The following is a 23,155-nucleotide window of genomic DNA, read 5'->3' on the forward strand; positions in this document are numbered from 1 at the left end:
TTGTACCATATTGGTTGGTATGAAGTGTCATACAAAACAACGCAATACAAGAATACAATGGCCTAAGTGACTGACAAGGAATATCATAGGAATGCACGTCTGGAACAAAAATAAAGTGTTATTATGTTCGTCGTTGGCATTCTATCTGGCCCTTCAGATTTATAATAAAGAACTTCATAATTATTGTTTTGTGGTCAAATGAAAACAATGAGTTGTTCAAATTTTGACAGTATTCCATGTACGATGGATAAGTTATTATAAATCTTTATGGTAAAACATACATGCATAACACTGACACTAAAATGCCATAAGGAAAATGATTTGAATTCCACTTATTTGTGGAACCGCCATTTAGGTCATGTTAGAAAGGAACGCATGAAGAAACTCCATGCAAATGAATTTTTGGAGTCATTTGTTTTTTGAATCATTTGGCGCTTGCAAATCTTTTCTAAAAAGAATGACTGAAATACCGTTCATAGGCCAAGAGTTGAACGGGCAACTAATTTAGTGGAAACATACATGATGATGTGTATGGTTCACTAGGCATAGTTGTGTGTGTAAGATTCTTCTACTTCATGAAAATTTCCAACAATGAATTGAGTATATATATGTGGATATATTTATTCGATAAGGAAGAAGTTTGAAACATTTGAATGGATTTAAATAAATTTCAGCATGAAGTGGAAATCATCGTAATAGAAAGGTCAAATATCTATGATTGGATCATGGTGGAAATATTTGAATTACGAGTTTTAGCGAACATGTAAGAGAGTTATGAAATTGTTCTACAACTCATGTTCCTTGGAGTATCATAGTGATGATGGAGTATCCGAGAAACGTATCCAAACCTTGTTGGGTTAATGATGAGATAATATGACACCATTATATTTTTGTGGATTATGCTTTAGAGACTACCGCTTTTACACTGAATAGAGCATCATCATGATCCGTTGAAATGACACCATACGAGTTATGGCATGGGTATGAACCCTAATAGTCCTTTCTTAAATTTTGGTATGCATAGCATACGTAAATAAGTTTACAACCAAAATCGGATGAATGTCTTTGTTGGTTATCTCAGAGATTTTATTGGGAATTCTTTCCACTATGGAGATAAAGACAAAAGTGTTTGTCAATGTTTCTTATTTCCAAGAAATTGTTTCTAGCGAAGTATTTGAGTGGGAGGACAATAGAACTTGATAAGGTTGATGAACCTGAGCATAATGATAAGATTAGCGCAGCATCGGAAATGGTTCCGGAAGCGGCCACGACGATCATGGCTCCCATGACTACAAAGTATTTTAGCTATGGAGATCGAAGTACCTATTGAACCTTGTAGGTATGGTTTACTTTATGATCAAATAAATGATTTGTGGACAAAGGATTGATTTTAAACAATGATAAACCAACTACATACAAAGAAGTTATGATGGGCCCTGACTCCGTTAAAATGGCTATGCGCCATGAAATCCAAGATAGGTGAATACTTTTTGAAAGTAAATGGATCTATAAAATTGATAGACTTGGATGGAACATTGATACGCGTAAAGCACACGCCCGTTGGGAACCCCAAGTGGAAGGTGTGATGCGTATAGCAGCAAGTTTCCCTCAGTAAGAAACCAAGGTTTATCGAACCAGTAGGAGTCAAGGATCACGTGAAGGTCGTTGGTGACGGAGTGTAGTGCGGCGCAACACCAGAGATTCCGGCGCCAACGTGGAACCTGCACAACACAATCAAAGTACTTTGCCCCAACGTAACAGTGAGGTTGTCAATCTCACCGGCTTGCTGTAAACAAAGGATTAAATGTATAGTGTGGATGATGATGTTTGGTTGCGAAGAACAGTAAAGAACAATTGCAGTAGATTGTATTTCAGATGTAAAGAATGGACCGGGGTCCACAGTTCACTAGTGGTGTCTCTCCCATAAGATAAATATCATGTTGGGTGAACAAATTACAGTTGGGCAATTGACAAATAAAGAAGGCATAACAATGCACATACATATATCATGATGAGTACTATGAGATTTAATCAGGGCATTACGACAAAGTACATAGACCGCTATCCAGCATGCATCTATGCCTAAAAAGTCCACCTTCAAGTTATCATCCGAACCCCTTCCAGTATTAAGTTGCAAACAACAGACAATTGCATTAAGTATGGTGCATAATGTAATCAACACAAATATCCTTAGACAAAGCATTGATGTTTTATCCCTAGTGGCAACAACACATCCACGACCTTAGAACTTTCTATCACTGTCCCAGATTCAATGGAGGCATGAACCCACTATCGAGCATAAATACTCCCTCTTGGAGTTACAAGTATCAACTTGGCCAGAGCCTCTACTAGCAACGGAGAGCATGCAAGAACATAAACAACATATATGATAGATTGATAATCAACTTGACATAGTATTCAATATTCATCGGATCCCAACAAACACAACATGTAGCATTACAAATAGATGATCTTGATCATGATAGGCAGCTCACAAGATCTAACATGATAGCACAATGAGGAGAAGACAACCATCTAGCTACTGCTCATAGTCCAGGGGTGAACTACTCACACATCGATCCGGAGGCGATCATGGTGATGAAGAGACCTCCGGGAGATGATTCCCCTCTCCGGCAGGGTGCCGGAGGCGATCTCCTGAATCCCCTGAGATGGGATTGGCGGCGGCGGCGTCTCTGGAAGGTTTTCCGTATCGTGGCTCTCGGTACTGGGGGTTTCGCGACGAAGGCTTTAAGTAGGCGGAAGGGTAGGTTTAGGGGCGGCGCGAGGGCCCCACACACCAGGGCGGCGCGGGCCCAGCCCTGGCCGTGCGGCCCTGGCGTGGCGGCGCCTCGTCGCCCCACTTCGTAATCCTTTCGGTCTTCTGGAAGCTTCGTGGAAAAATAAGACCCTGGGCGTTGATTTCGTCCAATTCCGAGAATATTTCCTTTGTAGGATTTCTGAAACCAAAAACAGCAGAAAACAGCAACTGGCTCTTCGGCATCTCGTCAATAGGTTAGTGCCGGAAAATGCATAATAATGACATATAATGTGTATAAAACATGTGAGTATCATCATAAAAGTAGCATGAAACATAAGAAATTATAGATACGTTTGAGACGTATCAAGCATCCCCAAGCTTAGTTCCTACTCGCCCTCGAGTAGGTAAACGATAACAAAGATAATTTCTGAAGTGACATGCTATCATAATCTTGATCAATACTATTGTAAAGCATATGAGATGAATGCAGCGATTCGAAGCAATGGTGAAGACAATGAGTAAACAAATGAATCATATAGCAAAGACTTTTCATGAATAATACTTTCAAGACAAGCATCAATAGGACTTGCATAAGAGTTACTCATAAAGCAATAAATTCTTAGTAGAAAGCTTTGAAACAACACAAAGGAAGATATAAGTTTCAGCGTTTGCTTTCAACTTCAACATATATATCTCATGGATAATTGTCAACACAAAGTAATATAACACGTGCAATAGGTAAACATGTAGGAATCAATGCACACAGTTTACACAAGTGTTTGCTTCTGAGATAGAAAGAAGTAGGTAAACTGACTCAACAATAAAGTAGAAGATAGGCCCTTCGCAGAGGGAAGCATGGATTACTATATTTGTGCTAGAGCTTTTCGTTTTGAAAACATAGAAACAATTTTGTCAACGGTAGTAATAAATCATATGTGTTATGTATGAGATATCCTATAAGTTGCAAGCCTCATGCATAGTATACCAATAGTGCTCGCTCCTTGTCCTAATTAGCTTGGATTAACATGGATTATCATTGCATAGCATATGTTTCAACCAAGTGTCACAAAGGGGTACCTCTATGCCGCCTGTACAAAGGTCTAAGGAGAAAGCTCGCATTGGATTTCTCGCTTTTGATTATTCTCAACTTAGACATCCATACCGGGACAACATAGACAACAGATAATGGACTCCTCTTTAATGCATAAGCATTCAAAAACAGATAAAATTCTCATAAGAGATTGAGGATTAATTGTCCAAACTGAATCTTCCACCATGGATCATGGCTTTAGTTACCGGCCCAATGTTCTTCTCTAACAATATGCATACTTAAACCATTTGATCATGAAAATCACCCTTACTTCAGACAAGACGAACATGCATAGCAACTCACATGATATTCAACAAAGGTAATAGTTGATGGCGTCCCCAGAAACATGGTTACCGCTCAACAAGCAACTTATTAAGAAATAAGATACATAAGTACATATATATTCTTCACCACAATAGTTTTTAAGGCTATTTTCCCACGAGCTATATATTGCAAAGACAAAGAATAGAATTTTAAAGGTAGCACTCAAGTAATTTACTTTGGAATGGCAGAGAAATACCATGTAGTAGGTATGTATGGTGGACACAAATGGCATAGTTTTTGGCTCAAGGATTTGGATGCACGAGAAGAATTCCCTCTCAATACAAGGCTAGGCTAGCAAGGTTGTTTGAAGCAAACTCAAGTATAAAGCGGTGCAGCAAGACTCACATATGAACATATTGTAAGCATTATAAGACTTTACATCGTATTCCTTGTTGTTCAAACACCTTAACCAGAAAATATCTAGACTCTAGAGAAACTAATCATGCAAACCAAATTTTAACAAGCTCTATGTAGTTCTTCATTAATAGGTGCAAAGTACATGATGCAAGAGCTTAAACATGATCTATATGAGCACAACAATTGCCAAGTATCAAATTATTCAAGACATTATACCAATTACCATATGCAGCATTTTCTGTTTCCAACCATATAACAATGAACGAAGTAGTTCAACCTTCGCCATGAACATTAAGAATAAAGCTAAGAACATATGTGTTCATTCGAAACAGCGGAGCGTGTCTCTCTCCCAAACAAGGAATGCTAGGATCCGATTTTATTCAAACAAAAATAAAAATAAAAACAAACAGACGCTCCAAGTAAAGCACATAAGATGTGATGAAATAAAAATATAGTTTCACTAGAGGTGACCTGATAAGTTGTCGATGAAGAAGGGATGCCTTGGGCATCCCCAAGCTTAGATGCTTGAGTCTTCTTAAAATATGCAGGGATGAACCACGGGGGCATCCCCAAGCTTAGATTTTTCACTCTTCTTGATCATATTGTATCCTCCTCCTCTCTTGACCCTTGAAAATTTCCTCCACACCAAACTCAAAACAAATTCATTAGAGGGTTAGTGCATAATTGAAAATTCATATATTCAGAGGTGACATAATAATTCTTAACACTTCTGGATATTGCACAAAGCTACTGAAGGTTAATGGAGCAAAGAAATCCATCAAACATAGCAAAACAGGCAATGCGAAATAAAAGGCAGAATCTGTCAAAACAGAACAGTCCGTAAAGATGAATTTTTCTGGGGCACTTAACTTGCTCAGATGAAAATTCCCAAATTTAATGAAAGTTGCGTACATATCTGAGGATATTGCACGTAAATTGGCAGATTTTTCTAAATTTTCTACAGCAGGGGCGGCTCAATTTCGTGACAGCAAGAAATCTGTTCCTGCGCAGTAATCCAAATCTAGTATTGACTTTACTATCAAAGACTTTACTTGGCACAACAATGCAATAAAATAAATATAAGTAGAGGTTGCTACAGTAGTAACAACTTCCAAGACTCAAATTTAAAATAAAATTGCAGAAGTAAAATAATGGGTTGTCTCCCATAAGCGCTTTTCTTTAACGCCTTTCAGCTAGGCGCAGAAAGTGTGAATCAAGTATTGTCAAGAGACGAAGCATCAACATCATAATTTGTTCTAATAATATAATCATAAGGTAACTTCATTATCTTTCTAGGGAAGTGTTCCATACCTTTCTTGAGAGGAAATTGATATTTAATATTACCTTCCTTCATATCAATGGTAGCACCAACAGTTCGAAGAAAAGGTCTTCCCAATATAATGGGACAAGATGCATTGCATTCAATATCCAAGACAACAAAATCAACGGGGACAAGGTTATTGTTAACCATAATACGAACATTATCAATCCTCCCCAAAGGTTTCTTTATAGCATTATCAGCAAGATTAACATCCAAATAACAATTTTTCAATTGAGGCAAGTCAAGCATATCATAGATTTTCTTAGGCATAACAGAAATACTTGCACCAAGATCACATAAAGCATTACAATCAAAATCATTGACCCTCATCTTAATGATGGGCTCCCAACCATCTTCTAACTTCCTAGGAATAGAAGTTTCAAGTTTTAGTTTCTCTTCTCTAGCTTTTATGAGAGCATTTGTAATATGTTTTGTAAATGCCAAATTTATAGCACTAGCATTGGGACTTTTAGCAAGTTTTTGTAAAAACTTTATAACTTCAGAGATGTGACAATCATCAAAATCTAAACCATTATGATCTACAGCAATGGGATCATTGTCCCCAATATTTTGAAAAATTTCAGCAGTTTTATCACAAACAGTTTCAGCAGTTTTAGCAGTTTCAGCCAATTTTGCACGCTTTGCACTAGGAGTAGAAACATTGCCAACACCAATTATTTTACCATTGATAGTAGGAAGTGTAGCAACATGTGAAGCATTATCATTACTAGTGGTGGTAATAGTCCAAACTTTAGCTACATTATTCTCTTTAGCAAGTTTTTCATTTTCTTCTCTTTTCCACCTAGCATGCAATTCAGCCATCAATCTAATATTTTCATTAATTCGAACTTGGATGGCGTTTGCTGTAGTAACAATTTTATTATAATTATCCTTATTAGGCATCACTTTCAATTTTAAAAGATCAACATCAGAGGCAAGTCTATCAACCTTAGAAGCAAGAATATCAATTTTATCAAGCTTTTTCTCAACAGATTTATTAAAAGCAGTTTGTATACTAATAAATTCTTTAAGCATGGCTTCAAGACCAGGGGGTACACTCCTATTATTGTTGTAAGAATTCCCATAAGAATTACCATAACCATTACTATTAGCAGAAGGATATGGCCTATAGTTGTTACCAGAATTATTCCTATAAGCATTGTTGTTGAAATTATTACTTTTAATGAAGTTCACATCAACATGTTCTTCTTGGGCAACCAATGAAGCTAAAGGAACATTATTAGGATCAACATTAGATCTACCATTCACAAGCATAGACATAATAACATCAATCTTATCACTCAAGGAGGAGGTTTCTTCAACAGAATTTACCTTCTTACCTTGTGGAGCCCTTTCAGTGTGCCATTCGGAGCAATTGATCATCATATTATCAAGAAGCTTGGTTGCCGCCCCTAAAGTAATGGACATAAAGGTACCTCCAGCAGCTGAATCCAATAGGTTCCGCGAAGAAAAATTCAATCCTGCATAGAAGGTTTGGATGATCATCCAAGTAGTTAGTCCATGGGTAGGGCAATTCTTCACCAAAGATTTCATTCTCTCCCATGCTTGAGCAACATGTTCATTATCTAATTGCTTAAAATTCATTATGCTACTTCTCAAAGATATAATTTTAGCGGGAGGATAATATCTACCAATAAAAGCATCCTTACATTTAGTCCATGAATCAATACTATTTCTAGGCAAAGATAGCAACCAATCTTTAGCTCTTCCTCTTAAGGAGAAAGGAAACAATTTTAATTTTATAATGTCACCATCTACATCCTTATATTTTTGCATTTCACAAAGTTCAACAAAATAATTAAGGTGGGCAGCAGCATCATCAGAACTAACACCAGAAAATTGCTCTCTCATAACAAGATTTAGTAAAGCAGGTTTAATTTCAAAAAATTCTGCTGTAGTAGCAGGTGGAGCAATAGGTGTGCATAGGAAATCATTATTATTTGTGCTAGTGAAGTCACACAACTTAGTATTCTCAACAGTACCCATTTTAGCAGTAGTAAATAAAGCAAACTAAATAAAGTAAATGCAAGTAGCTAATTTTTTTGTGTTTTTAATATGGAGAAGAAGACAGTAAATAAAGTGAAACTAGCAACTAATTTTTTTTGTATTTTTGATATAAAGAGTAAACAAAGCAGTAAATAAAATAAAGTAAAGCAAGCCAAAAACAAAGTAAAGAGATTGGATGTGGGAGACTCCCCTTGCAGCGTGTCTTGATCTCCCCGGCAACGGCGCCAGAAATTTAGCTTGATACGCGTAAAGCACACGCCCGTTGGGAACCCCAAGTGGAAGGTGTGATGCGTATAGCAGCAAGTTTCCCTCAGTAAGAAACCAAGGTTTATTGAACCAGTAGGAGTCAAGGATCACGTGAAGGTCGTTGGTGACGGAATGTAGTGCGGCGCAACACCAGGGATTCCGGCACCAACGTGGAACCTGCACAACACAATCAAAGTACTTTGCCACAACGTAACAGTGAGGTTGTCAATCTCACCGGCTTGCTGTAAGCAAAGGATTAAATGTATAGTGTGGATGATGATGTTTGGTTGCGAAGAACAGTAAAGGATAATTGCAGTAGATTGTATTTCAGATGTAAAGAATGGACCGGGGTCCACAGTTCACTAGTGGTGTCTCTCCCATAAGATAAATAGCATGTTGGGTGAATAAATTACAGTTGGGCAATTGACAAATAAAGAAGGCATAACAATGCACATACATATATCATGATGAGTACTATGAGATTTAATCAGGGCATTACGACAAAGTACATAGACCGCTATCCAGCATGCATCTATGCCTAAAAAGTCCACCTTCAAGTTATCATTCGAACCCCTTCCAGTATTAAGTTGCAAACAACAGACAATTGCATTAAGTATGGTGCGTAATGTAATCAACACAAATATCCTTAGACAAAGCATTGATGTTTTATCCCTAGTGGCAACAGCACATCCACAACCTTAGAACTTTCTCACATGTCCTGCATTCAATGGAGGCATGAACCCACTATCGAGCATAAATACTCCCTCTTGGAGTTACAAGTATCAACTTGGCCAGAGCCTCTACTAGCAACGGAGAGCATGCAAGAACATAAACAACATATATGATAGATTGATAATCAACTTGACATAGTATTCAATATTCATCGGATCCCAACAAACACAACATGTAGCATTACAAATAGATGATCTTGATCATGATAGGCAGCTCACAAGATCTAACATGATAGCACAATGAGGAGAAGACAACCATCTAGCTACTGCTATGGACCCATAGTCCAGGGGTGAACTACTCACACATCGGTCCGGAGGCGATCATGGTGATGAAGAGACCTCCGGGAGATGATTCCCCTCTCCGGCAGGGTGCCGGAGGCGATCCCCTGAATCCCCCGAGATGGGATTGGCGGCGGCGGCGTCTCTAGAAGGTTTTTCGTATCGTGGCTCTCGGTACTGGGGGTTTCGCGACGAAGGCTTTAAGTAGGCGGAAGGGTAGATTTAGGGGCGGCGCGAGGGCCCCACACACCAGGGCGGCGCGGGCCCAGCCCTGGCCGTGCGGCCCTGGCGTGGCGGCGCCTCGTCGCCCCACTTCGTAATCCTTTCGGTCTTCTGGAAGCTTCGTGAAAAAATAAGACCCTGGGCGTTGATTTCGTCCAATTCCGAGAATATTTTCTTTGTAGGATTTCTGAAACCAAAAACAACAGAAAACAGCAACGGGCTCTTCGGCATCTCGTCAATAGGTTAGTGCCGGAAAATGCATAATAATGACATATAATGTGTATAAAACATGTGAGTATCATCATAAAAGTAGCATGGAACATAAGAAATTATAGATACGTTTGAGACGTATCAAATATCCTTGAAGAAGCTCGACTTGTCGAAAAGTTGTTTACGACAAATTTCAAAGAGTTGACTACGATAAGATTAGATCTTCCGTAGCAATGCTTATAGTCTATGTGGATTATTCTAGTAATTGCTACATATTTCTTTTATGAGATATGATAGTAGGATGGAAAAAATATATTCCTTACCAGAAGTGTGTATGAAGGATGTATACTAGATACAAACCAAAGAGTTTTGCTAGTCCGTGGAATACTAGATAAGTATACAAACTTCAATTTTATGAAGTGAGTATCGTGGAGTTGGAATCTTCACCGGATGAAATAGTCAAAGAGTTTTTGATTTCATCGGAAACGATGAAGATGCTTGAATTTGCAAGAAATTAAGTGGGAGCGTTGAGACATATTTATAATACTTTATGTAGATGACATATCGTTGATTATAAATGATGTAATTATATAATTGATGTGAATAAAAGGTTTCATTGAGAATTAACTTCAATGAAAGGATATGGACTGAAACATATTTAGTGTCAAGATCTATGAAGATAGATTGAAACACATAATAAGTTTAAGTTAAAAGTACATAGAATGAATATTGAAGTAGTTCAATATAAAAATATTAAGAAGGTGTTCTTTTCATGAGAAGGTTTAACAAGACTTGAGTGTATTTGACACTCAATGAGTAAAACCACATGAGTGATTTTAGATCATGAATAATATGTACATAATCAGATGTCCTGTGCTCTAAAGAGTTAGGAGCATATACCAGAATGATTCATGTGATGATTATTGGACAACAATAGGAATACCCTTGAGTACTTTATAAGAACCAAGGATATATATATAATTTTGTATGGGGTAATGAAAAACAAATCGCTGTAAGGTGTTGCCCCGATATTAGTTTGGTCACATGTAAAAATAAATTTCAATCTCATTTATGATAAGTGTTGATTAAAAGGTAGCACAATGAGCTAGAAGAAATCTATGCTAGATTTAGATGAGTTGTTTTGACAATGAATGAGGATGTTTAAGTCGAGGAGTTCTTTGAGAACTTGGTGTAGTTCCGATAGTGTCAGAACTTTGAAACTATATTGTGCGTGACAATATTAGTGACATATTTCAGACCGCGGAATTAAGGTTCCACCAGAAGACCGAACATATACGATAAATGCCGACTCATTTGGAAAATGAGTGATGCGTTGAGACGCAAATGAATTACAAAATATATACGTTTCTGAGCGTGTCAGATCCGTTGACTAAAACCTCTCCCATGAGCAAAACATGATAAAGCACCAGAAGGCCAGGGTGTTATATCTTTACAAATGTAAACTAGATTATTGAATCTAGTGCAAGTGGGAGACTGTTGGAGATATGCCCAAGAGGCAATAATAAAATGATTATTATAATATATCTTTGTGTTTATGATAAATATTTGCATACCATGCTATAATTGTATTAACCGAAACATTGATACATGTGTGTTATGTAAACAACAAGGAGTCCCTAGTAAGCCTCTTGTATAACTAGCTTGTTGATTAATAGATGATCATGGTTTCGTGATCATGAACATTAGATGTTATTAATAACAAGGTTATGTCATTAGATGAATGATATAATGGACACACACCCAAATAAGCGTAGCATAAGATCACGTCATTAAGTTCAACTTGCTATTACCTTCCGATACATAGTTACCTAGTCCTTCGACCATGAGATCATGTAAATCACTTATACCGGAAGGGTACTTTGATTACATCAAACTCCACTGCGTAAATGGGTGGTTATAAAGATGAGATTAAGTATTCGGAAAGTGTGAGTTGAGGCATATGGATCAAGCGTGGGATTTGTCCATCCCGATGACGGATAGATATACTCTGGGCCCTCTCGGTGGAATGTCGTCTGATTAGCTTGCAAGCATGTGACTGGTTCACAAGAGATGATATGCCACGGTACGAGTAAAGAGTACTTGTCGGTGACGAGGTTGAACAAGGTATCGTGATACCGATGATCGAACCTCGGACAAGTAGAGTATCGCGTGACAAAGGGAATCGGTATCGTATGTAAATGGTTCAATCGATCACTAAGTTATCGTTGAATATGTGGGAGCCATTATGAATCTCCAGATCCCGCTACTGGTTATTGGTCGGAGAGAAGTCTCAGCCATGTCTGCATAGTTCACGAACCGTAGGGTGACACACTTAAGGTTTGATGTCATTTTAAGTAGATATGGAATATGGAATGGAGCTCGAATGTTGTTCGGAGTCTCGGATGGGATCCAAGACATCACGAGGAGGTTCAGAATGGTCCGGAGAATAAGATTCATATATGGGAAGTCATTTTCCGGGGTTCAAAAAAAGTCCGGTGTTTTGACTGGAGCTTCTAGAAGATTTTGGAAGGACCGGAATAGTCTAGAATATTTGGAAGGTTCCGGAAGTGTCCGGGACAACCCGGACTCTCTAAGGAAGTCCAGAGGCTTCCATAATAGGTGTATCCATGTTTTCCTTAAAGGTTAAGAAGTTTCCCCTAAGGCAGATTCGGATTTGGCAAAAGAAGTTTCCCCTAAGACAGAAACCTACCGAAACTTTCCCAAACTTTGGGGGCAGGTCTTGGATGACCCAAGGACCTTTTCCACCTATAAAAGGAGGGCAAGGGGAGCCCCAAGAGCTCCACAAGTCGCAGCCCTAGCTCCCCCTCTCCCAAACCCTAGCTACTCTCTCCTCCTTCTTCTCCCGCAGCGCTTACGGCGAAGCCCTGCCGGAGATCTCCACCACCACTGTCACCACGCCGTCGTGCTGGCGGGATTCCGAGGAGGATCTACTACAACCGCTGCCCGCTGGAACGGGGAGAAGGACGTCGTCATCAACACCGAACGTGTGACCGAACACGGAGGTGCTGCCCGACTGTGGCACCGTCAAGATCTTCTACGCGCTTTTGAAAGCGGCAAGTGATGGACTACAACAACAACGAGATCTAATCTCGTAGGCTTTGGAAATCTTCGAGGGTTAGTCTCATGATCTTCTCGTTGCTACCATCTTCTAGATTGGATCTTGGCTTGTTATTCGTTCTTGCGGTAGGAAATTTTTTGTTTTCTATGCTACGAATCCCATCACCTTGCGATGCGCCCAGGCTTTCACAAATTCCTGGATCCGCCCACTCTTTAATTGAGTGTAGAATGGCTAGGTGTGTTTGTGCCCTTTTAGACGAGGAGACTGTCGAGCACATGTGTTCTACGACTGAACCAAGTGCTAAATGCTAGATTTTCAAGATGATGGAGTTCTTGTCTCATGAAGAATCTATAATATCTAAATTGGAGCAATCCACTTAGGGTAATTCTCTCAACATGCAAGCATGCCACCTCATCAAGATGCCACCTCACCAAATAACAGTTTTTCTTTAGTTTTGTTTTTTGCATATTTGAGTTAGACTCCTCACCAAATAGCCAACGTTTCGTTGGAAACTTTTGGCCTTACGCCCCTGTGGTGTTAGTGGTGGATATGAATCATGTGAAATAACTGGCTAGGTAACTAAACAGTCGCCGGCCAGCCGGCCGTCCTTCTTCTTATTCTTCTGGGAACCGCTTCATTTGTGCCCGTTTCCTCACTCCACCTTGCCCCTGTTCTCCCTTCCGTAGATCACGCGGTGACGGCCATGAGACCAACACAGTTCCGAGTCCTGACAACCTCTGATGCATCGACCAGATTCTAAGCGCCACCTGCTAGCACTTTGGTTTCTCATGTCACATGGATCATGGATGCTTTCATGCTTAATCTTTTTTGGTGCAGGGATTTCTTTGCTGTTCCTAGGTTCTGTGGGATTGGTACCTTAATGTGATTCACTCCTTGATTTAGGTGGTAAGTTTCAACGGCTTCCAAGCATTTGGGCTTGATTTATTTTGATGTGAATTATGGTTTGTGTTCGTGCTGCTACCGGGAGATATAGGTTGATACAAGAAAGGATCATATGCATATAACCTGTCTTGATAAATGTACACGACAAGATTGCAGTAATAGTTTCAACCTTCATTCATCCTTTTACCCTTCAAAGCTGCAAATGGATTTCGTCATATTCATAACCATAGGTTAGCTCAGGTCAGTAACTTCTAAATTCAGTTAATCCATTTTTGATTCATTACCAACCGTGCCATTTCGTAACATCTTTTTGAGCAACTTGGTGTTGCTTCTAAGGCACGATAATTTTCTATTGCATTTATGAATCTGATATTACCAAAGGAAGGTTTTACGTGTTACTGGAAGTGACTAGGTTGTTGTTGTTTTTAACCCACATATATGATACTTCATTGCTAAAGTCTCTACCTGCAAATGAAGGATGCTACAAGTTTTTCAAGGAAGCTTTTCCCGTATCATGCTTCAGTAAATATATATGGGTGCGAAGCTGGTTTCAAGACAATATATGCGTGCCATAATGTTAAGAGGACTGAACTAGATCATGTGAAGATGTTCAAATGGATGATGTGATTACAGGGAAAAAGTTCAAGCTACTTTGAATATATATGCGGATTTCTTTTCATACTTGCTGGTGTTCTCCATATGCCAAAATGCAAGGAAATAGAAAAGTAGCCTTAATTTAGTGTGCTGTTACATCTGCGTAAGGTTTTCTGTATTGTGAGAAACATAAATCATAGTTGATCGAAGTCAGTTCAGATCTTTGCGCTTGCTCTGTATTGCAAAAGTAGCTTATTTGGACTATGTAAAGAGTGAGATGTTCGGTTTATCTACTTAAACTTCGTTGATGCGAAAAGTTTAATGCTATTCTGTGGTGTATGTTTGAACCTAAGGTGCAAGAGGATTTTTCACATGAAGTTCATTACTCATAAATTTGTAATTTCTTTATTTTCCACGCTCTTCCGCAACAACGCGCGGGAAATCTTCTAGTTCATCAAGGTTTTGGTGATTTTGTGGGCGATTTGGACTGCTAGAATTGCAATGATTTTTGTGGTGTCACTTGACGCAACACATACCTACATGGCGTAAATAATCTTGTAAATACTTGCATACGAAACCTACAAACTTCATTTGTCTAGATCTGACATTATTATTACCTATATTAAAGTTGACCCCTTTGCTAAAATCTTGGCATTTTAGATACTGTAGACGGTAGCTTTTCATCTAATCAAATTTTAACGCGTCGGCAATTTTTCTTCGTAGATGGGCAGATGCCATTATACTGTATATTGGAGATAGAGTCTCCTTCAATCAAAACAAAAAAAATACTATATATTGGAGAGAGAGAGGGGCCGTGCCGTGCTGTGAGAGGAGAAAAGGTAACCCTAAGGGCATCTCCAACGCCGGCGACCCATCCCGCGCCCGCGCGTCCGGATGGGTCAAACCGGACAAAAATGCGGCCCAGCGCGCGGACCCATCCGAAAAACGGATGGTCGCGCCGTCCGGGACGACCCAAAGCCGGCCCAAATCTGGGCCGAGTTTGCGTGGCCGCGAATCGCTGGCCGCTCGCGTCCTCCCCTTGTCCGCCCCTGGACCGCCTGTCTGCCTCCCAAACACACTCACTCCACTCCAGTCCCAAAACCTAGAGATGGCCGACGAAGTTCCTGCCGCCGCCACCGCCACCATCGGAGACGAGGCCCATCTCGCGGCCGTTGCCGCTCCTCCCGTGGAGGCGGCTCCTGAACTGGACGCTCCGGTGGTCGTGGAGCCCGGGCCGGCGACGAAGGCGAAGCCCGAGTTCTCCGCGGAGCAGAGGGCGATCGAGAGCAAGAAGCGGGGCAACCGGCGCAGGGCGCACGAGCAACGGAAGAAGGATGTCGCTACCACGGAGGAGCGGCAGCGGGGGGCGGAGCACCTCCTCCAACTCCAAACGCTGGCGAAGGCGAATGACATGAAAGAGCATGCCATGCTCTTTTACGGCCACGCAACGGTCGCTCAGCACATGATCGTCCAGGGAGCCGGCACGGCCTCGGGGGGGGGGGGGGGGGGGCAGCTCGGCCTCATCCGTGACCCGACCCCTTCCTCCAAGGTCAACAGCCCCGCCGACTGCCTCGCTTGGGTACACGCCCCGCGCGCAGGAAAAGGTGGTGCCGTCGGGGCGGTACACGTACCCGTCACGGGATGGGTCACCGGAGGTGGGTGAGTTCATGACGGGGCTATCGCCTTCGTCCATTGACCTCAACCGTGCGTCGGCGAACTCCAAGGCCCCCAAGCACCTGGGAGCAGCAGCGATGACCGATGCACGCAACCTGCTCAACGATTTGTCGGCCGAGCGCGCGCCGCCATCGATGCAGGCACCATCCACCGTACAGGCCCTTCCGTCTTACCCGCCGATAATGCCGACCACCGTGTCATATCCTTTGACGGACCAGGCTCCCCAGCTACCTCCCATTGACATAGAGGAGGACAACACTGGCCATCCCGACAGCATGAACATCGACCAGGAGACGTAGTTCGCTGATGAGCTCACACAAGCCGTAGCTGCACAAGCTCGAGGTCGCCATGTTAGCAAAAGAACCACTAACTACACCGCGCAAGAGGACAAGATGCTCGTTGATGGATGGTTGATCATTGAGCAAGATGCATTGACAGGGGTCCATATTCTGGCGCTGAAGCTATGAATACTTCCATGAACAAATACGGACACGAGCCCACCCAAACGCCAAATCGGACGCGTTGGAGATGCCCTAGTCCCCAAATCAAAATCGATTATTTCATCAGGTCCTTCCACCCCTCGATTGCTTACCGAATCCAATCCCCTGATTCTTCTTTCAATCTTTCCTCAAAATCCATGGCCGACATCCCCAATGGAGGCCGGCTGCCCTCGATTCTGCTCGCCCGGAAGCCGCGCTTCACCGACAGCCGGAACGATACGACGGCCACAGCCAAATCACAAGATGGCTACACCATGGCGGTCTCCTTCTGGATGGAAAACCCGCCGGACTTGTCCCTCTTCTCCATCCACTGTACCAAGCCCCCCCATGATTTGTCGCGAAACCTCAATTTCTCAGTTACACCACTCGTGGTCGGCGCGGACGGCCCTTTCGTCCTCCTCCGCGCCTGTTTCTACGCCACCAGCATGCACGAATATTTCCTGTACAAGGCCGGTTCTCCCCCGTCTCTCGATCGGATTATTCTTTCTCCCGACGAGTTGGATGATCTGAGCGGGGTCAGGGAGTGGGGCATCCTCGGCCACGGGGGCGACGGCCACTATCTCCTGGCCGCTCTCCGTGACGCACCGTCGTCGGAGTCGGACGCCGGCCACCGTCTCCTGGCCGCTCTCCGTGACGGCTATCAGCTTCGAATCTATTCGTCCAAGACAAAATCATGGAGCACTAGGACACTGCACAATCCATGTCCTGGGCTCGATAGGGTTATACCCGACAAGGTGATCACGCTTGGACAAGAAGGCTTACTAGCCTGGGTTGATTTGTCACACGGCCTTCTCGTCTGCGACTTGCTTCTTCTTCTTCAACATCAAGATCCTGCTCCTGCTGGTGCTCCTGTAAGCTGCTTCATCCCGTTGCCTGAGCCGTTGCCTGGAAACAGGTACAAGCTCAATTTTCCTTTTGCCCACACCCACAAGATAAACAAACGCCCTTCATCGGACGAAGAATCCCTCTCGCCAAGCTGGTTTAGGGATCTCGTGTGTGTCAATGGCGTGCTCAAGTTTGTTGAGATGGAGATTCATCCCGCTCCTCATCCTCAAAACAACGAGGATAATATTATTTACGATGCAGACTTGATCATGTCGATCAAGTGCAAACCATTCGAAAGGGATGTCAGTATGCAGCTCTCGTCCTTTAGGGATGCTTGGAGGGCTGTGACATGGACTAGGAAACTAGTTTGGCCGCTGCTGCCGTCATCTAACTTTTGGCGCAAGGCATGTGCTGCTCATGTTGCTGATTTAAAGATGGACACACCATCGTTGGCGGCATTCAGGGAACGCTACTCAGCTTTCCCCATCCTCAGCCCGGAGGATGGTGATGATATTATTTATCTCAAATCTATGGTGGAACCCAGTGATGGGGATGGATGGGTGGCTGCTATTGACATTGGAAACAAGGAACTCAAAGCAATTGGGCAGTATTATCTTCCGGATGATTTTTATTACCACCGTCGCTATGACCCTGAACACCCTTTCCGTGCCTCTACATTGTCCCGCCATCTGGATATCATTCCAGGTATGCTAATCCTTATGTTCTTAGTAGTTATCTTCTTCTTGTGACTGCCTTGTTTGTTTGCGTCTGCATCTTTGTTTGCTGGTTCCCTAAAAAAAAGATATTGGTGTTGCTTATGAATTTTGCGGCTTCTGTAGGCGTTGAAGTCTCGGCGTGTTGCAAGATCCCAGAGGCTAGCAGCTCTGCAAATCATCCAAGCAACACCTCAGTTAGTATTTCTCCTCACTTTTTATTATTATTTCAAAAAAATGAATTGCTTGCTGCCAACTAACTTGCACTCTCTTCTGTGCATAGATCCGTGTCAGTGAGGCCAGTTCCTGCAAACCAAGGAGCAAAATCCAAAGGCAAGTTTCCTTTTCTCTATGGAAACTCTGTTCTGCTAAGGCATGGGCACTTGTGATTCGATTTAGATCAATTCATTCTATAATTTGATAGCTATTCACTAATTTGTTTTGCCTTATATTTGCTATATTTTCTTTAATTAACTTTCTATTCCTCAGGCTATCAGAAATCTCTGAGGAACTCAAGCGTATACGAGATCATCAGAAGAGTATACAGAATCATCATATTTGCCAGGTTCATCCTGTTAAAAACTATCTGGTATGTTGTATTCCATATGCCCTGTTTCCAATCCATTTTTCCATCATCGTTCAGCAAGATTAATTAGAGTGCACCATTTCCAGCCACAACAGCAAAAGTGGGGTGCGACCCCTGTGTATCCATTGTGTCCCCAGGACAACAATCAGGTATGTGCCGCCCCTGTGTATCCATCGCAACTCCATGGAAACAGTCTGGTATGTGTGCCCCCTGTGTATCCATCGCGGCTCTGTGAAAACAATCAGGTATGTTGTATTCCATATACTATGTTTCACTTTTGTCTACCATCATATAGTTTAAAAAAATGTCTAAAAGCAACTAAACTGTTACAGTAAATTCATTATTGAGGTCATTGTAAGTAACAGAGATGAAATTATCTATTTCTGCTATGCTGTGTTGTGCTACTTTTGACGCCCGTTCCCCCCTCATCTTATTATAAGCTGTTTGTTGCCTATAACTTCAGGCATCCCAGACATGTTTGAACAACTACCATGGGTATCCACAACAACTTTCTGCCCATAGCCCATTTGCATATGGCGCATACACAGGCTATGGAAACTACCAAGAGCAGTGGCCTAGTGGTACATCTTGGCAGCAATCACCAGCGTCAGCAAACACCTTGAGGTAAAAACGTTGTTGACATGCTCATCTTTTAGACAATAGTCATGGTCTCATTAAGATTATCTGTTGTAAAAACATTGTTGACATGCTCCTCTTTTAGACAGTACTCATGGTCTGATTAAGATTACCTCTTGAAGATAGTTGTTGTTACTAGTCGTTGCATATGCCAAATCCATGCGTGTTTCAAACTGACAGTTAAAGACGGTTACATGGGGGCATGACTCACTGTTGCTCTAAACATAAATTTTGATGAAACGTGAGTACAGTTTCCAAAAAAAGATTGGGAGGTTAATCGAAAGTTGTGGTAAGGCCTGGAGTAGCATATTTGAAGTTGTAGGCCAAATGAAGTGTAGATGTTGAACTAAGGAATCTAACCAACGTTTGTCGGTTAATTGTGCTATCATCACACATAAGTTGAATGCCCGTGCATTACCGTGGCCCCTTAAGTTTGTTCTATCATCAGACATATCCTACTTGTAAAAAATGAATTATACACTATTCACGCATATAGGGAAGATATGCAAGTAGTATTAAAATATTAAATATGTTAGCAACCATTACATTTTGAAAGACACATCTAATCGGAGGTATATAATATGATCATCAAGGAAGCTGCTCAAATCTGGTCCAGAAGTTCAAGTGGTAAGGACTTCCTTGAGACTGTTCGCTTCTTCGAATTTTTGGTTATGCCTATCCATTGTCCTTGATGGCGAGAATATTAATGTTGCGCCCTGAGTGACCTACAGTTGACCAGGAGAGAATACTTGTTCCGGCTGGTACACGCGGACAGTCTAGATGGTTTGCCTGAAGGGGAGATAGGATAGCATTCCTAAATTTATTTCTCAATTCTGCAGCGAGCATTCATTGCATCCTTTTGTTCTATTGCCATGCTTTGTCGCCTTTCTCTAGCACGATCATCACTTGGCTGCCTTTATTTGGAGTCATGCTAGCTTAGTTGTTGGCATACCGTGACACTCTGCCAGCATGTTCTGCCTCCTTGCTCTTTGGCCAGCACTTATTGCTCAATTGATTTATTTCTCGTAGCTGCTCTTCAGCAAGCATCCACTGCCTCTTTGATGGTCATACTTTGTTGTCTTTTGCTATCACGATCCACCCTTGTCCGCCTTTATTCATGTTAGCGTAGTTATTGGCATAACCTGAACTATCTGCACCTACGGTCAATCTGAATGGACATTACTAGAAGTTGTTATAGTAAAGATATTCGTAGAATCTTGGTAATATATGGGGATACTTTCCACCTGCCGCTGAGCTCTCAGGTTGTGTTATGGCTTTATCTGATGTGGGAGTAATTTGAGTTGGGGCAATGTTGCTTATTCGTGTTGACAACGTGAATGTGTCACGAATTGAAGAACCAGTTTGATTGCGAGCCATGTCCTGCATGTGGGACAATGATGAAGACAACTTCCGGTGATACCCAACTGTAGCAATAGATTTCAGAATAACATCCTTAAAAGAGAGCACTCGGGAAGGTAAAAGTTATAGGTGCATACCTATACACAGGTTCCCTATACACACAAGGTTTATGCAGCAGCTAGTCACCCAGCTCGGACTGTGTAGGTGGTTTTTTTTCCACAGATTTTGCTGCGGCTTTTTTCTCAGATTTTGTTGCGGCTGGAGACCCATGAACAAACTCAATCGATTGAGCTAGCCTTTAAAACATGGTTTACTTCCGTCCAGGGCAGGAATTAAAGTCCGTTTAGGAAGTGATGCACTTTTTTTTCTCCAGCTTATGGCTGTTTTTTTGTTTTGTCTCGATCGATCTATTTTTCCCCATTCAGGACATATGGCTGGAGCTTTTCTTTTTTTGAGTCCGTTTAGGAAGCGATACATGAATAAGCCAGACCGAAAAAATCTACCTACTTCAAGAGTAGTAGCATAAAACTAGCTAAACTACGAGCCTTGTAATTTTGTTCTCTACTCTCATGGCTGAAGATAGCTTCAGAAAACTTCACCAATCCAACTTCATAATAATTTAACAATAATATATATAAATAAAAAGATCTGGTTCCTGGCAGTGCATTATTTGTTACCAGAGGAATAAGTTTCCAGAGTTGTTGCTTTACTTGCTGAACATTTTATTTGCTGTGCAGTGACGAGATTTGATGGCTAACCTAAGATGAGGCCCATGGTGTAAGCTTTCTGTGTGGGGTTTTTTTCAACCTGAAGGAACAGGCATCTTCTGAGCTTTACTTCATGGTGATTATTTGCTTTTTTATCTCCGGCTACCAGCTAGTCACTCAACATTGCACAACAAAAAGAATCTGTACCTTATTCTTCAGAGAAACGGGAGCAGCACCTTCTTCTTCAGGGGAGGACGACGAAGAGTTCAGGATGGTGGCGACGTAGAAGACGACCAAAGTCTAGGAGGAGCAGTCGCCCTGCGGCGGCGCCCTGTCGAGGAAGAGCCACTCAACGGAGCAGCGTTGTAGCAGGTGAGCGCGTGGAGCAGCGGAGCATGGACGAGGCTGAGGAGCAGCGGCGACGGCGAGGCATGCACAGAGCAGAGGAGGAGGCCAGCGGCGAGCTTGGGTGCACGCGGAGCAGAGAGCAGCTAGCGGCGAGCGAGGCAAGCGCCTCGAGCTCGTGGTCAAGGAGCAGCGTGGCGCGAGCGGAGCAGAGGAGAAGGCCAGCGCCGAGCTTGGGCCTGGCGCGTGTGGAGCAGGCCAGCGCCGCGTGTGTCAGGATCCTTTCCATCGCCAGTCAACAGCACAGGCTGTTGCCTTTCCTGACCGTCCGAGGGGGTTTAACATTTCAGTGGTTGAGATGTAAGGTTCAGTTGTAAGTTAAAAAACCTGTGTTAAGCACCTTAAGTGCAGTTAGCTATGTAATAAGCAACTATGACGTGGCTCTCAGGGGGCTCCATATAACCTGAGAGAGAGTGTAACACCCCAAATTTCAATAAAAAGAAAGTTAGAAAATTCTAGAAAAGCAAAATTTCAAACCAACAAAAACTTTTCTATTTACATATAGTACCATGCATAGGACTTGTGCATTTGAGTGATATGCCATGATGATTGCTTTTACTGGTATTTGATATGCTCTAAAACCCTAGTGTGATCATATGAAGATCACCAACCAAATAAATCAAAGAAGAAGAAAATCCAATAAAGTGCAAAACCCTAAAAACCCCCACATATGCTCTATGGCATTTTTATAAATTTTGACCCTAGACCTATTTGGTCTTCACCATTAGTTGAGTAATGTTAATAAACACTTATTACAACTTTTGGAATCAAAGAATCACCAATCAAATGAAATCCAAATACAACTCCCACTCACATATGATAATAGCCAAAACTGAAATTTATAGTCTGATCACCACTTTGAGCCCCTGCAAGTCAATTTTCCCAAACCAATTCTTGCTAACTCTTTGCACCATTTCAAAGTCAACATCAAGGTGAACAACTTTGATGAAGATCCCCCTGCCAAATTCATCTTTGATCATTAGCTATGCTCATCCAAAGTTGCAACATTTTAACAAGTGGAACAATCTCACACTTGTCAATTTTTGCAATTCTTGAATTCTACTTTTTCCACCACCACCTCAAATCATCTCTGGTCATTTACAACTAATAGCAACACTCACATTTCAAAAACTTTCACCTTTTGAATTAATTCAAATTTGGACAATTTTCACATTTTCCAAATATGACACTATTACACACTATTTGAAATAGTGATCTAACCTAACCCTAACTACCCCATTAGCTCCCTACTGGTCCCCTGGTTCCCTCTCTCACTAACACCAGCATAGAAACCCTAGGGAGAGAGAGAGAACAAGCAAGACATGGCCCTGCCGGCCCATGCCGGCCATGTTCTTCTCCCCCCTCTCATCCTTGCACCTCAGCCCTGGCCCTGGCGCCCACACTCGCCACCTCACCTCTCTACCTCGCCTAGCATGGCCCTGTCGCCGTAGACGCCGTGAGCTCGCCGGAGATCGCGCGCCCAAAATCGCCCGGCATTCCGCTCGCGTCGCGACCATGCGCGCCATGGACGCGCACTGGCCACGCGCCGCGCAGCCACCTCGCTCACGCCCTGGACCCCCTTTCTTCACCAAGCGCACCGCTGTGACA

General features: G+C 42.2%; 1 protein-coding gene across 1 annotated transcript; it reads left to right on the forward strand.

The window, feature by feature from the left end:
* The first annotated feature begins 16,453 nt into the window (after positions 1–16,453).
* On the forward strand, positions 16,454–21,495 carry LOC127343558 (uncharacterized). The gene is made up of 8 exons (XM_051369686.2): positions 16,454–17,846; positions 17,981–18,051; positions 18,138–18,187; positions 18,344–18,443; positions 18,527–18,685; positions 18,904–19,064; positions 21,173–21,278; positions 21,362–21,495. The coding sequence occupies exons 1-7, from the start codon at positions 16,454–16,456 to the stop codon at positions 21,183–21,185; spliced, it is 1,947 nt and encodes a 648-aa protein (XP_051225646.1). The 3' UTR covers positions 21,186–21,278; positions 21,362–21,495.
* The last annotated feature ends 1,660 nt before the right edge of the window (positions 21,496–23,155 follow it).

Source organism: Lolium perenne, chromosome 3, assembly GCF_019359855.2.
Source record: "Lolium perenne isolate Kyuss_39 chromosome 3, Kyuss_2.0, whole genome shotgun sequence".
NCBI classification, from domain to species: domain Eukaryota; kingdom Viridiplantae; phylum Streptophyta; class Magnoliopsida; order Poales; family Poaceae; genus Lolium; species Lolium perenne.

Coding starts and splice junctions, on each gene's coding strand:
- LOC127343558 (XM_051369686.2), top strand. CDS start 16,454: ATGGCCGACATCCCCAATGGAGGCCGGCTGCCCTCGATTCTGCTCGCC. Junction 18,444..18,526: donor ATCCTGTTAAAAACTATCTG/GTATGTTGTATT, acceptor CACCATTTCCAG/CCACAACAGCAAAAGTGGGG. Junction 18,686..18,903: donor GGCTCTGTGAAAACAATCAG/GTATGTTGTATT, acceptor CTATAACTTCAG/GCATCCCAGACATGTTTGAA.